This window comes from Salvelinus alpinus, chromosome 31 (assembly GCF_045679555.1).
Source record: "Salvelinus alpinus chromosome 31, SLU_Salpinus.1, whole genome shotgun sequence".
NCBI classification, from domain to species: Eukaryota; Metazoa; Chordata; class Actinopteri; order Salmoniformes; family Salmonidae; genus Salvelinus; species Salvelinus alpinus.
Genome location: NC_092116.1, coordinates 12212506 through 12228476, shown reverse-complemented (window position 1 = coordinate 12228476; position 15971 = coordinate 12212506). Strand labels below are relative to the sequence as shown.

Sequence of the window (15971 nt, the reverse complement as noted above, 5' to 3'; positions counted from 1 at the left end):
TTAGCTGCTCCCTCTTTTTTCTAGGAAAGGGATTTATAAAATAGGATCATCGTTTTCATCATAAACAATGCAGAGAGAAGCTAGAGCTCCTGCAGATGTACACTCACTAACATGACTTTGCACATCTATAGTAGTCTCTCTTGCCTGCATACTGCTTGCTCTTTGGACATTTATCTCAGGGAGTTTCCTGACCAAATGACCCGACCAAGAAAATGTCTTGCCTCTAACTTGGGCCCAGAGTTTGTTCCCAGTCTGTTCACGTGGTCAGGATTAACTCCTGTTCCTTTTGATGACCTAATATACAAGATGCATTATCTCTGATGCTTTAATCAGTTCCTTAGCAGTAAGAAAAAGGGATTTGTCCAAATCGCTAGCCTTCCTGCCATGTTCAAACACCACCAGCCTCTTGCCGCCATTACACCACTTCCCTCCTCTTTCTTCCTGGCCAATCCGTTTTTGTTCGACTGGGCAAAACTACGATCAGTCATCAAAATTTCTGAACTGATACGGCGTGTCTTAAAGACATCAAACGAGGTTAATGGCGTCTTTAAACGTTCCCTTTCTTCCCTCATACAGTGGGGAGAACAAGTATTTGATACACTGCCGATTTTGCAGGTTTTCCTACTTACAAAGCATGTAGAGGTCTGTAATTTCTATCATGGGTACACTTCAACTATGAGAGACGGAATCTAAAACAAAAATCCAGAAAATCACATTGTATGATTTTTAAGTAATTAATTTGCATTTTATTGCATGACATAAGTATTTGATACATCAGAAAAGCAGATCTTAATATTTGGTACAGAAACCTTTGTTTGCAATTACAGAGATCATACGTTTCCTGTAGTTCTTGACCAGGTTTGCACACACTGCAGCAGGGATTTTGGCCCACTCCTCCATACAGATCTTCTCCAGATCCTTCAGGTTTCGGGGCTGTCGCTGGGCAATACGGACTTTCAGCTCCCTCCAAAGATTTTCTATTGGGTTCAGGTCTGGAGACTGGCTAGGCCACTCCAGGACCTTGAGATGCTTCTTACGGCGCCACTCCTTAGTTGCCCTGGCTGTGTGTTTCGGGTCGTTGTCATGCTGGAAGACCCAGCCACGACCCATCTTCAATGCTCTTACTGAGGGAAGGAGGTTGTTGGCCAAGATCTCGCGATACATGGCCCCATCCATCCTCCCCTCAATACGGTGCAGTCATCCTGTACCCTTTGCAGAAAAGCATCCCCAAAGAATGATGTTTCCACCTCCATGCTTCACGGTTGGGATGGTGTTCTTGGGGTTGTACTCATCCTTCTATTCCTCCAAACACGGCGAGTGGAGTTTAGAGCAAAAAGCTCTATTTTTGTCTCATCAGACCACATGACCTTCTCCCATTCCTCCTCTGGATCATCCAGATGGTCATTGGCAAACTTCAGACGGGCCTGGACATGCGCTGGCTTGAGCAGGGGGACCTTGCGTGCGCTGCAGGATTTTAATCCATGACGGCGTAGTGTGTTACTAATGGTTTTCTTTGAGACTGTGGTCCCAGCTCTCTTCAGGTCATTGACCAGGTCCTGCCGTGTAGTTCTGGGCTGATCCCTCACATTCCTCATGATCATTGATGCCCCACGAGGTGAGATCTTGCATGGAGCCCCAGACCGAGGGTGATTGACCGTCATCTTGAACTTCTTCCATTTTCTAATATGTCCAAACGGAGCGGGTATTTGTCAGACTGCCACCCAAATTGTTAGGATTAATTATAGCCAATGTTCCCTCTAAGCTGCACGCAGCTTCCCTGGGACTGCCGCACATAAGAAATATCAGCCTGTGCAGAGAATCACGAGATTGAACTACACTCAACTTTCTAGAGTTTTCCCTGTTAGTTAACACTACCACATGTTTCCCTTTCCTGTGGGAATTGTGTTCGAATCAACCCAAAATTAGCCACTTTCAATGCAACATACTGAAACAAATCGAACAATGAAAGACTTAGTATGCAAAACTAACTATGCATGAGATTTTGTTGTAGGCAAAACACATCTGAGTAGGATTCTATTGCATCGACTGGCAAGACTCGGCCCGTACTCTGCAAGGCCCGTACTCTACACAGACTAGTAGACCATAACCAATCAGAGCGGCAGTAGGCCTATATGCAAATAGACCATTGCCATATATGGATCTCTGCCATTCACTTTGAACTGGGCTGTTTTTACAGCATGAGCGGTCATGCTCTTGTTTTGAGATCAAAGCGAGAGCTACATGTAGCAACATGTGCACATTTGTACATGTGTTCATATCCTTTGCTAGTTACTGAGTTATTAGGACCGTTATTGATAATTTGTAGTCAGCAATGAGGGAGTGATTGCTTCCTACAAGAGCACAAAACGTGTGCATTTTTTTTTGTCTTAAAGGGGCATTTTGAGACAGGCTTGAATTAGCTAAGTAGACAATAGGCAGAGGGTAGCATCATTTGCCTGATTCTCAGTAGTAATGGTATGGGAATAATAATGCATTTTATTTTGTAAAGTGGTTTCTTGCATCAAACAACACAACAACATTTTCAGTCACCTCGGACCTCATGGAATCTAGACCTACATTGAACACCATACATTGGCTGCTGCTGTAGGCTGAACGATAGCTATTTCCATGTTAAAATGATAAGGGATGCATTTTCTCCATTGTTTTTGATAGTAGGCCACTCTGGTTGGACTACATTATGATCAAATAGCCCCAGTAGCCTACTTGACCACTGTTAAAACTAACTTAAAGCGTGTACAGCCTCAGTGTTCACAGTAAATGTGCGCCGGAAATTGCACAGAAGTTTCACAACGTTCAGGTTTGCACTCAGTAGACCTGAAATTTAGAGGAAACATTGATTACAGCCTTTTCCTTTCCTCACCCCCTCAATTTCGCTCTGCGCACCCACCAAGTGCAAAATTCTGACACAGAAATTGGCCCTTTCACGCAAATTAAATTGAATATGTAACTCAGTATAATTGTTGAAATGGAGCGGTCCTGAACCGGGGGTCTAGTGTGGAAAAGAGGTCTGAACAGAAATTTGGGTTTATTAATGCACCCTTCTCGACCTCTTAATTCATACTCTTAAATGGTCTGGCAGTAGGAACACTACCTGTGGCGAAGGCTCAATAGCTTTGCCATTACGAGTGGAGTTGAAGCTCCGCTTTCAGATCATTTTGAAGAGAATGTCTCAGGGCTATGTTTGTCTGGACGCTAAGCCAATTTCAAACAAACGGGCAATGAAGGGAGACTTTTAGCACAACCCCCCCCCCCCCCCCACCCCCCCAAATAAAAACAGAAGCACTCCCTGAGGAGAATTTGGCAAAAAATATAATAATTTCTTCCTTTCCACGAAGCTTTGAAAATCCATTTTGTCACAAAGTTATGAACTGATATACTTTCTTCCAAATCAAATCAGTTTAAAACCAGACTGACCTCCGAATGATTCCTATAGTTTTGCCAAAATGGCAGCCTTATTCTGTAATTGGTGCTCTAAAGCGCATTTGCCCTGTTGCATGCCGCCTCTGCAATTTCTATAGAAAGAATAGTTAAAAGGCAGTCCTAAATCACACAGCCCTAATACAATAATAAAGCAAAAGAATTGGGACTTCTTGCCAACTCCTCTCAAAGCACTTTCACACACATACCGGGGTCTTACCGGGGTCTTCGCTGAGCTAATAAGCATTGAGAAAGCAACGTTTGATTTCGTAGCTAGCCACAGTAAAAAAAGAAACTCTGTGCAGCAGCTGCCACTACAACAACGTCGGCCATATTTCGGGTTAATCTCCCATAATGCTCCACATCATCCCAACTTTTGATCCCGCTATGACCTCATTGGCGGATCAGACTATTACTTCATGTGAACTAGGTGGGGGAGGAGTGGTTAAAATGGATGTGACCAAATTATGTTAACCTGTATAGAAAATTATGAAACCTGTATAGATTAGAATAAAACCTTTACTACCCGCAATGTTGTATTTGTCTGCCCCCTTTTAGACATTAAGGCAATGACATAAAAAACATCACATTTAGCAGTACGGGGAATAAAGCTTGCAAAAAGGCTACAGAGGAGGTGGTGAAGATCCTGCCATAGATCACCTGCTCTGTTAAAAGGTATTCAAGCCCCCCTTTTAAGATCCAGCATTAAAAACCCACTGCCAGTCGTGAGTCTCTCTGCTACACAGACCCCCGGACACAGTGTTCTTAAGAGCGGTACAGGCTTTTCAGTCGCCAAATTATTAATACTGTGTCTACCCTGGTTAAATTGAAAAAGGGAGCAGGGGGATGCTTTGAAGCTTGGCTTTTTTTTCATTCAACTTAGTGAATACGGACAAGGTTATATAATGGCCCGCGGCAGAGTGGAATGGCGGTAGCATGGGCACAACGCCACTACTGTTTTAGCTTGCACCGGGCTTTACACTTTTCATTTTTGTTTGTGGGCGACAGCTTAGCAGCGGATTAGCAGAGCTAGCCTCAATAATTTAGGTTGATTTAAGGGGAACCCAGCGAAGAAGCTACCGAGGCACCTTTCCAAAGTGACGACCGGGGATAGCGAGGTGTGAGATTGTTCGGTTTTTGTTGCCATCATCCCCTCCTATAATATTCTGACCATAGATCGACAAGCACCATATTTGTTTTTGTTTTTAACTCTAAAGCAATGTTTTCCCCTTGTTGTACCCATCGGACATAAGCTCTTAAGTAGGGATTTTTTTTAGACACCCAAATGGCTTTAGTAACAGATTTTATGACAGCACACTATTTGATGTCACCCTTGTCTTGACTGACACTTTCTAAACTAAGATGCAGTGCAGTCTCTACGCATTGCACAGTTATCCCTTTGGTTTCTATCGTGCCCCCTCCACATTTAAATGTACATTTTGACAATAGCCAGTAGCAGTGGCACTCCCGCATCAACGTCTGCCTCTCTCCTGAGATCTCCCTTTTCGTTCAATGAGCATAACAACAGATCGTAGCATGTTTAAAAAGTGACAGGAGTAGTTAGAAGACACTGGATCTGACACTGAGTCAGATACAGTATGTTCTGCTCCCCCCTTACTCCCCAATGGTAAAGGTTAGGGTAATATGATCCTAGATCTGTGGTGATCTTCCTCAATATCTGCGTCAACATATCCCCGTCAACAAATCCCCACAAAAAGCAGTTGTGCGTCACAGCCAGACTTGAATAGGGGTTTGATCATGATATCTGGCGCCCTTGTCTGTGAAAACACCATTTCTTCCATGTCACGCCTCAATCATTCCCCATTGTGAGATGACTTTTCCCCTCCCTCTCACCTCCGTTGCGAATCCCCATTCGTGTCATCATAGTCCATCACAGCCCACGCAGGGAGAGGCGTTGAGCCATAATAGATGGCCCCCGGAGCAAACAGCCCAACAGCATATCAATTACCCATCCAGCCCTGTTCAGCCAGACGCCACGATGCAACCACTCCCCAGCCCAGCAGACAATAAGATACTGTACAACGCAGATATTACGCCATCTTTTTTGTCACTTACAAATTGTGTGCTGTAGACCCGGCAGCACACCTGTGTGTGTGTGTGTGTGTGTGTGTGTGTGTGTGTGTGTGTGTGTGTGTGTGTGTGTGTGTGTGTGTGTGTGTGTGTGTGTGTGTGTGTGTGTGTGTGTGTTTGGTGATTTCCTAGTCGCCTTTGACAATGGAGAGCCATCTGCCAGCCTGTTGTTGTTGTGCCCTTTTCATTGCAGGCAACATGTCTCATGTCACTTCTCTATAAACCCTTCAGGTTCATTTGTTCAGTTTCAGTACTGCTGACGATCTCACACACACACACACACACACACACACACACACACACACACACACACACACACACACACACACACACACACACACACACACACACACACACACACACACACACACACACACACACACACACACACACACACACACACACAAACACTCACAGCAGAGGTGATTCAGCCGCTCCTGGTATTATTGCAGCTGTGTGGCCCCTAATGACCCACTGAAGTGATCAAATAAAAGGAAAACGGTTGTTCGGCACAGGGACAGATGGAGTCATACCTCATATTCCATCTCGTCTCAGGCTGAGGTGGTATGTCTCACGCCTGCCTATGTAGCCTATCCTATAGTCTCAGCAGCTGACTGGCGAACTTAAGCTATTAAAACCCTAACATTGCATTTTTACATAAAAGAGGACAGATGAAAAATGAAGATGTGTAATGGTCATAACAATGATCATGATGATAATGATGTTATAATTTTAATCCTCTTAGGATATCACCTCCACTTCTGAGAGCGATTACTTTCTTCTTTATGGTGCAATCGCTTTCATGTGTTGTAATGATGGGGGAAAAATCGATACAGTTACATATCGCTTTATTATTTTGGACGATGTCATATCGATACTTTGTAAAAAATATATTTGTATTTTTGTTAGATTTTTGCTAGGTAGTGTTAGCTAGCGCTAGTCAGCTATACATGCGCCAAACTCTGATATTTTTCATCCTATAGCTTAGTTCTCCATCTTCTTTTTAAATAGTGAGCCAACATGTTTTCAGCACTTTTATTTCCATGACTGATCAAAACAAATTTTTGAATTTTCTCATGCTCTCTCTTCTCTCTGCAGCAGACATGTAGTGAGAAATATGTTTGGAACATCAAATTGCAATAATATCACAGTATCAAATCACAATACATATTGAATCAGGAGAATCGCAATACAAATTGTATCCTAAGTATTGTAACAATATCGTATCGTGAGGTCCCTGGCAATTCCCAACCCTAATGTGTTGTGTGTCCATTGGGCCATGCGTGTACATGTACAATACATGTATTCCTTGTAAAATAGGGGTTTCCTTGGACAGATCAACAATAAATCAACCGATTCATTTTGTGTAATGAGATGTTTAATCAAACAATATCCCCAAATAATGTGGGTACGAGATGCTGATCATGAGCAAAGTTTAAAAAGTAGGGATTTACAGTTCTTAAAACTACACTTCTCTGACTCTTGTGACAATGGACATGTAAAACGAACAATATCATATAGTGTGAAATTCCATCAACTGTCAATTTCTCATGGCTGTCCACACATGCCATGGTCGGACAAAGAAAACGCTGTTCCCATCTCACACTCCTCCCCTGCATGTTTTACATTTCTGTCCCTTATTGCCTTTACACTTGACTAGTTGTGCTGAATTGCGAGCACCAATTAGGGTTTAGAAAACCTTCGCATGGCCAATCAGATCCTTGCCAGAGCTCTTATCAAGAACGGTTCTCATTTACGCGGGATACAAGCCCCAATGCCAAGTGGGTGGTTTTCCAGGGATAAAAAAATGTGAGATAGCGATATGTTCTCCACACACTGTTAGACAAGTCTGTGTGGTCATGGCTGTTATGTGGGATAGTTATTCAAAAGTTGTTTCATTCTATAACAAGGGTTATAAAATCTTCCTCCAGCCCCCCTCCTGGACAGTCTACTGTCTGTACAGCCTTTTGTTCCAACATTGTTCTAGTATACCTGTTTCTACCACTAAATGCTCATTAGTAACTTGATTAGCTCAACTTGCATAGCCAATAGCTATCCAGAAGGATGTTTGGGCACACCTGTCCTGGAACATTCTGAGTTGGGGGAGGGGTGGCAGAGCTGGTTAGAGCTTCTCTTCTCTTTAGGGAGGCGAGCTCAGTCCAATTTCAGTGTTAACGTTAGCATGCCAGCTGCAAAGACCCATGTTGAGCATCAATCATCGCCTGCCTTCTGTTTCTCTGTAATGTTTGGAAAAAGTTGGCCTCGGTCATTAGAGACAAAATGGGGGTCAAGGGGCCACGAGATGTATGTCCCATAAAACAGCACATACACATTATGCACTGTGTGATATGAAACAGCTTGCCTAGATGGATGTGGGTAGGAGCGTTGAATTATATATTTAATATGACCAGATTGTCTCACAGTGACCTTTTGTGTCACTAACGTTGAGGATACTAGTAACTCATGTTCATACACAACAAGATAGGAAAATAGTTACTGTGCAATTTTGTAGAGTGGGCTAAACTTATGTAGATTCACCCGGCTGGTAGCTTAGCCAACTTTGCAACTGTTTCTCTTGCCAATGATTGCTAAATGGCATGATTCACTACTAATATTGTGCAACTATAGGAAGCATCAGCAAAGTAATGTGACAACAAATAAATAACTTGTTATCCAATCTTATCCCCAATAACAAACTTAAAGTACCTTTAAACATTTATTTGAAGAATTTCATTCCAAAACACTAGATATCATTTTTCAGAAATATTGGTAAATTAGCTTTTATTTTTTAAAGAAATTATGAAAACGATTGGTGTGATTTTTCACTATCTAATAGGCATGGGGTTGGTCAATGATAGACATGTATTTGTTTAAAATCTATCACTTGATGGTTTCATTTCAGAGACAAATAATCATGTTTTTTTGCTAAATGTAGTACTGCTAGGTTTTACACAGTCAAATGTAACAAAACTACATTTTAATAAAGAACTACAAATGATACATTTGTGACATATATATATATAATAATAATGACTTAAAGTAAGTGCATTCATCTTAAGATAGCTAGGTGAGACAACCACATATCACAGTGAAATATACTGGAGACGAACATTCCATTCCAGCTAAACAATGGATATATTTGTCGTTCAAACATTCACCAGACATGTCATCCAACATATGTCAGCTAGACATACAGTGCCACACCCCTTGACTTTTTCCACATTTTGTTGTGTTACAAAGTGGGGTTAAAATGGTTTTAATTGTCATATTTTGTCGAAGATATACACAGAATACTCTGTAATGTCAAAGTGGACAACTATTTTCAGGTATTACCATAGATTTTCAAGCAGATTTAAGCCAAAACTGTAACTCGGCCACTCAGGAACATTCACTGTCTTCTTGGTAAGAAACTCAAGTGTAGATTTGGCCTTGCGTTATACGTTATTGTCCTGCTGAAAGGGCTTACTCTGTGAACTTTTTTTTTAGAAACAAACATTGAATATCCCTTTGAGCATGGCAAAGTTATTATTGACACTTTGGATGATGTATCAATACACCCAGTCACTACAAAGATACAGGCGTCCTTCCTAACTCAGTTGCCAGAGAGGAAGGAAATCGCTCAGGGATTTCGCCGTGAGGTTAATGGTGACTTTCAAAACTTTATGTAACTTTAAAAAGTTACATAGTTTAATGCATGTGACAGGAGAAATCTGAGGATGGATTAACAACATTGTAGTTACTCCACAATACTAACCTAATGGACAGAGTGAAAGAAGGAAGCCTGTACAGAACATGCATCCTGTTTGCAACAAGGCACTAAAGTAATACTGCAAAGAATGTGGCAAAGCAATTCACTTTTTGTCCTGAATATAACATTTTATGTTTGGGGAAAATCCAATACAAGACATTACTGAGTACCACTCTCCATATTTTCAAGCATAGTGGTGGCTGCATCATTTTATGGGTATGCTTGTAATCGTTAAGGACTGGGGAGTTTTTCAAATGGAGCTAAGCACAGGCCAAATCCTAGAGGAAAACCTGGTTCAGTATGCTTTCCACCAGACACTGGGAGATTAATTCACCTTTCAGTGGGATAATAACCTAAAATGCAAGGCAAAATCTACACTGGAGTTGCTTACCAAGAAGATAGTGAATGTTCCTCACGGGCCGAGTTACACTTTTGACTTAAATCTGCTTGGAAATCTATGGCAAGACCTGAAAACAGTTGTCTAGCAATGATCAACAACCAATTTGACAGAGCTTGAAGAATTTTGAAAAGAATAATGAGCAAATGTTGCACAGTCCAGGTGTGGAATGCTCTTAGAGACTTAACCAGAAGGATTCACAGCTGTAATCGCTTCCAAAGGTGGTTCTAACATTTAGTGCCTATACGGTATTGTACTCTAAATTGATGACTTGATTTACAACACCTGCCATAATATGGACTTGGTCTTTTACCAAATAGGGCTGTCTTCTGTATAACACCCATACCATGTCATAGCAAAACGGATTGGCTCAAATACATTTAAGAAGGAAAGAAATTCCACAAATTTACTTTTAACACCTGTTCATTGAAATTTATTCCAGGTGACTACCTCATGAAGCTGGTTGAGAGAATGCCAAGAGTGTGCAAAGCTGTCATCAAGGCAAAGGGTGGCTACTTTCAAGAATCTCAAATATAACATATATTTTGATTTCTATAACACTTTTTTGGTTACAACATGATTCCATTTGTGTTATTTCATAGTCTTGATGTCTTCATTATTATTCAACAATGTAGAAAATAGTAAAAAAGTAAGAAAAACCCTTGAATGAGTAGGTGTGTCCAAGCTTTTGACTGGTGCTGTATGTATTCCTACTTCTCTTGATTGCATCATTTTACAAGTATCAGATCTTATGTTTCCACTCACATTGAGAAGGCAATGCAGTCTCCAAACGGAGTCTGGCTTGACCTCCAAAGACAATCCTCTTAGCGATAACATGCAAGTGCTGAAATCTGCAACTTTGTGACTTTCTGGTCTTGGCGCGTTCATAAGGAAGATAAATCGCTTTCTCTCTGCAACGCTTAGCACCTTCGATAACTATTTATGTCCTCACTCTTTCTCTCCCTCCCTCTCTCTCCAGCACCACCAAAGTTTTTGAGAACCCCCAATGACCAAACGGGCGTGCAAGGAGGCGTGGCATCATTCATCTGCCAAGCAACGGGAGACCCACGCCCCAAGATAGTTTGGAACAAGAAGGGGAAGAAAGTCAGCAACCAGAGATTTGAGGTATTAGGTCTATTGTTCTGATGTAAAATGCTCGACAAAACGGGAATGCTCAACAGTGCTTTTGGTACCCCCATCCCCCCTCCCGTCCCTCTCCAAACCTCTAACACATAATCCATCCCCCCGATCTCCCAAATCACACGCCCGCCTTTGCCACCACGCATGAGCAGGCTTTCATAATCATGCTGGCCCAGCCATCTAACATGCATGAGATTTAATGAGCAAGTACACAGCGATCTGGGACATATTTGTAATTAAAGAAATACAGAAAGAATGATGGGGAGTGAAAGAAAGAAAAGGGGGAAGAAATGGTGTGACCCAGATACCTATATTAACATCATGCTGAATTTGGCTGCTTATGCAAAACGAGGGAGAAGTGTATCTCTGTAGTTCAAAAGTCTTTTGCTTCGTGGCATCTTTATCTAAATGCATGTCCCCCTCGCTGTTTTGTTTGGCTGCAAGCTTTGATTTGTCCTTCTCTTTAATCGCCATGACAAATAACACATCATCTACGAACACTGATAAGATTTCTATAAATTTCTGTGTCATTCCCTTTCGGAGTGTATCATAGTGTGATATGAACAAACACCTTCCTCTCTCCTTGCCATACTACTACTCAGCAGTAATGGGTTATCTGGATTTGGAGAGTCTTTGGCGTCTCACAGGTCGGGCAGGAATCGAATCTTATCAGAGTTCATCACATTTGTGCCGCTGCACGTACTGAATGCTAATGCACTAGCTCGCTAACTCACCCATCGCCGCTGCGAGGCTTGCTTGCCACGCCTTTATTCCCCCACTCACTCACGCGGCCGGCTCCTCATCCCTAACAAAGCCCATTTCCCTTTACAGAAACACTGAGACTTTCTCAACCCAATTTTCTTTCTCTTTGAGTTTGAAATGGGAAAGGGAGCACTTTTACTTACCATCATCACGCGCTCTTGCAATGATTGCCCAAATGTGCCCTTGTCGCTTGGCCACTGAACCGTCAAGGTGTTTTGTTCAACTAACACATGAAATGATATGCTCTGAACTGTACCAGTGAGTGTCGAGGCCGGCCTTTCTGCGTGTGTGTTTGTGCTTGTGTGTCTGTATATGAAGCAGAGGTTCTTAACAGTCAACTTTTTTTTTTAAACCTACCTAAAAATGCATAAAAATGAGTTATGATACAGGGCTTTCTAAAAACAGTGAGTATACAGCATGGAACGATAGCTGTAAAAGCTACAAAACACCCGTTTGTGAACATTTTATGTGTTGTATGTCCAAAACAATTGGTCATGTCTTTTTGTACTGCTATCACGTCATGGTGATAACAATTGTTCGTCACTATTTATCGAACCACATTTAATTGTTTGTTATTGTTCTGTCCCATTGAAATATTTCAATGTTTTTAATAGTTTGTTAACTTTAAGAGTGGGGCGAACCAAAATGTACATGCAATATAAAACAGACATAAAAGTCCAAATGATTCGTTCTGGCCAATGGATACTTTCCCATTCTTAAAGTTAGTTGGCCTCTTTGATTATCTTCCCAATAATTGATACACAAGATCAGCTCATATTTTGGATCCAAAGTTGATGTCGGAGAGCTGTGAGCCATCTTTGAATTTACACTACATGGCCAAAAGGATGTGGACACCCCTTCAAATCAGTAGAATAGGCTGTTTCAGCCACACCCGTTGCTGACAGGTGTACAAATTCGAGCACACCGCCATGCAATCTCCATAGACAAACATTACCAGTAGAATGGCCCATACTAAAGCGCTCAAAGAATTTCAACATGGCACCGTCATAGGATTCACCTTTCTAACAAGTCAGTTAGTCAAATTTCTGCCCTGCTAGAGCTGCCCGGTCAACTGTAAGTGCTGTTATTGTGAAGTGGAAATGTCTAGGAGAAACAACGGCTCAGCCGTGACGTTTTAGGCCACACAAGCTCACAGAATGGGACCGCCGAGTGCTGAAGCGCGTAGAGCGTAAAAATTGTCTGTCCTCAGTTGCAACACTCACTGCCTCGGGAAGCAACGTCAGCACAATAACTTTCCATCAGGAGCTTCATGAAATGGGTTTCCATAGCCGAGCAGCCGCACACAAGCCTAAGATCACAATGTGAATTGCCAAGCGTCGGCTGGAGTGGTGTAAAGCTCGCCGCCTTTGGACTCTGGATCAGTGCAAACGCGTTCTCTGGAGTGATGAATCACGCTTTACCATCTGGCAGTATGACAGAGCAATCTGAGTTTGATGAATGCAAGGAGAATGCTACCCCCCGAATGCATAGTGCCAACTGTAAAGTTTGGTGGAGGAGGAATAATGGTCTGGGGCTGTTTTTCATGTTTCGGCTAGGCCCCTAAGTTCCAGTGAAGGGAAATCTTAACGCTACAGCATACAATGACATTCTAGACGATTCTGTGGTTCTGGTGGCAAAAGTTTGGGGATTGCCCTTTCCTGATTACATTGCCCCTGTGCACAAAGCGAGGTCCATACAGAAATGGTTTGTCGAGATCGGTGTGGAAGAACTTGAATGGCCTGCACATAGCCCTGACCTCAACTCCATCGAACACCTTTGGGATGACTTGAAAAACTGACTGCTAGCCAGGCTTAATCGCTCAACATCAGTGCCCGACCTCACTAATGCTCATGTGGCTGAATGGAAGCAAGTGTCCATATACTTACTTTTGGCCATGTGGTGTATATTATATTTAATCTTCCAGTACATCACTAGATAATAATAAGATGCAAATAACTAATAATGGCTCTCTGAACACAACTGATCTGGTAATAACTATACCAATGGATAGTCAATTATAAGCACAAACAACAGTCTAAGGCCGTAACTAGCCATGCAAAACTTTGATCAATAGTCACAATGATGACATTATTATCTACAGTTGAAGTCGGGAGTTTAAATACACTTAGGTTGGAGTCATTAAAACTTGTTTTTCAACCACTCCCCAAACTATAGTTTTGGCAAGTCGATTAGGACATCTACTTTGTGCATGACACAAGTAATTTTTCCAACACTTGTTTACAGACAGATTATTTCATTTATAATTCACTGTATCACAATTACAGTGGGTCAGAAGTTTACATACACTAAGTTTACTGTGCCTATAAACAGCTTGGAAAATTCCAGAAAATTATGTCATGGCATTAGAAGCTTCTGATAGGCTAATTGACATAATTTGAGTCAATTGGAGATGTACCTGTGGATGTATTTCAAGGCCTACCTTCAAACTCAGTCCCTCTTTGCTTGACATCATGGGAAAATCAAAAGAAATCAGCCAAGACCTCAGAAAAAGAATTGTAGACCTCCACAAGTCTGGTTCATCCTTAGTAGCAATTTCCAAACACCTGAAGGTACCACATTCATCTGTACAAACAATAGTATGCAAGTATAAACACCATAGGACCACGCAGCTGTCATACTGCTCAGGAAGGAGACGAGTTCTGTCTCCTAGAGATGAACGTACTTTGGTGCGAAAAGTGCAAATCAATTCCAGAACAACAGCAAAGGCCCTTGTGAAGATACTGGAGGAAACGGGTACAAAAGTTATCTATATCCACAGTAAAACTAGTCCTATATCGACATAAACTGAAAGGCCGCTCAGCAAGGAAGAAGCCACTGCTCCAAATTCGCCATAAAAAAAACAGACTACGGTTTGCGACTGCACACGGGGACAAAGATCGTACTTTTTGGAGAAATGTCCTCTGGTCTGATGAAACAAAAATGGCCATAATGACCATCGTTATGTTTGGAGGAAAAAGGGGGAGGCTTGCAAGCCGAAGAACATCATCCCAACCGTGAAGCACGGGGGTGGCAGTATCAGGTTGTGGGGGTGCTTTGCTGCAGGAGGGACTGGTGCACTCCACAAAATAGATGGCGTCATGAGGAAGGAGAATTCTGTGGATATATTGAAGCAACATCTCAAGACATTCCAGTCAGGAAGTTAAAGCTTGGTCGCAAATGGGTCTTCCAAATGGACAATGACCCCAAGCATACTTCCAAAGTTGTGGCAAAATGGCTTAAGGACAACAAAGTCAAGGTATTGGAGTGGCCATCACAAAGCTCTGACCTCAATCCTATAGAAAATGTGTGGGCAGAACTGAAAAAGCGTGTGCGAGCAAGGAGGCCTACAAACCTGACTCAGTTACACCAGCTCTGTCAGGAGGAATGGGCCAAAATTCACCCAACTTATTGTGGGAAGCTATTAGAAGGCTATCAGAAATGTTTGACCCAAGTTTAGCGATTTAAAGGCAATGCTACCAAATACTAATTAAGTGTATGTAAACTTCTGACCCACTGGGAATGTGATGAAAGAAATGAAAGCTGAAATAAATCCTTCTCTCTACTATTATTCTGACATTTCACATTCTTAAAATAAAGTGGTGATCCTAACTGACCTAAGACAGGGAATTTTTACTAGGATTAAATGTCAGGAATAGTGAAAAACTGATTTTAAATGTATTTGGCTAAGATGTATGTAAACTTCCGACTTCAACTGTACATACTACAGATGTGGTATCTCTTCCTCAAACACATACAATGCGATGCACACGTAGGTTCTATATCAATTGCTTGAAAATCCATCCTCTCCTTGTTTCCCCCTTCACCTGCTCTTAATTGAAAAGACATGACAGGGGAAAACCAATTTGGTGGAAGCTTGCTTCAGGCTGGCTTTCACCTGGAAACATCTTTCAGGAGAGGAGGTGAAGGGTGGATGGTCTTTATAGACAATTGAGAAACGAGCCAAACACTCACTCAAATAAGGAGCTGATGTTAGGGTATACTAGCCATAGCAGCTTCCATTGTTTTCTGATGGGAAGCACAGTGTTTTTTGCGCCATCAGTGTTGTAGGACAAATGTGTTTATACTCTTCTGCAGGAGTGGTTGGAATTGCTCTGTGCAAACTTCCGTCACTGATTGTGAACAAAAAAACTCCTTTAACATATCTTGTTTCTCGCACCTGCAGGTGATTGATTTCGATGACGGCTCTGGCTCGGTGTTAAGAATTCAGCCCTTGCGTACGCCCCGAGACGAAGCCATATACGAATGTGTTGCCTCCAACACTGTTGGAGAGCTGAGTGCTACTACGAGACTCACTGTTTTACGTGGTAGGTGCTGCTTTCTCCACAACCAAAATGCTAACTCCTCTTCCTTTAACTCTCAGTTTCTTCAACTAAC

General features: G+C 42.0%; 1 protein-coding gene across 39 annotated transcripts in view; it reads left to right on the top strand.

Moving 5' to 3' along the window:
* LOC139561502 (receptor-type tyrosine-protein phosphatase delta-like) overlaps nucleotides 1–15971 on the top strand; it is a 600941-nt gene that overhangs the window by 461200 nt on the left and 123770 nt on the right. For all 39 annotated transcript variants that reach the window (XM_071378643.1, XM_071378677.1, XM_071378668.1 and 36 more), the window contains 2 exons: nucleotides 10654–10799; nucleotides 15760–15901. In XM_071378643.1, coding sequence (XP_071234744.1) covers nucleotides 10654–10799; nucleotides 15760–15901 — 288 coding nt within the window. The remainder of the gene's footprint in view (nucleotides 1–10653; nucleotides 10800–15759; nucleotides 15902–15971) is intronic.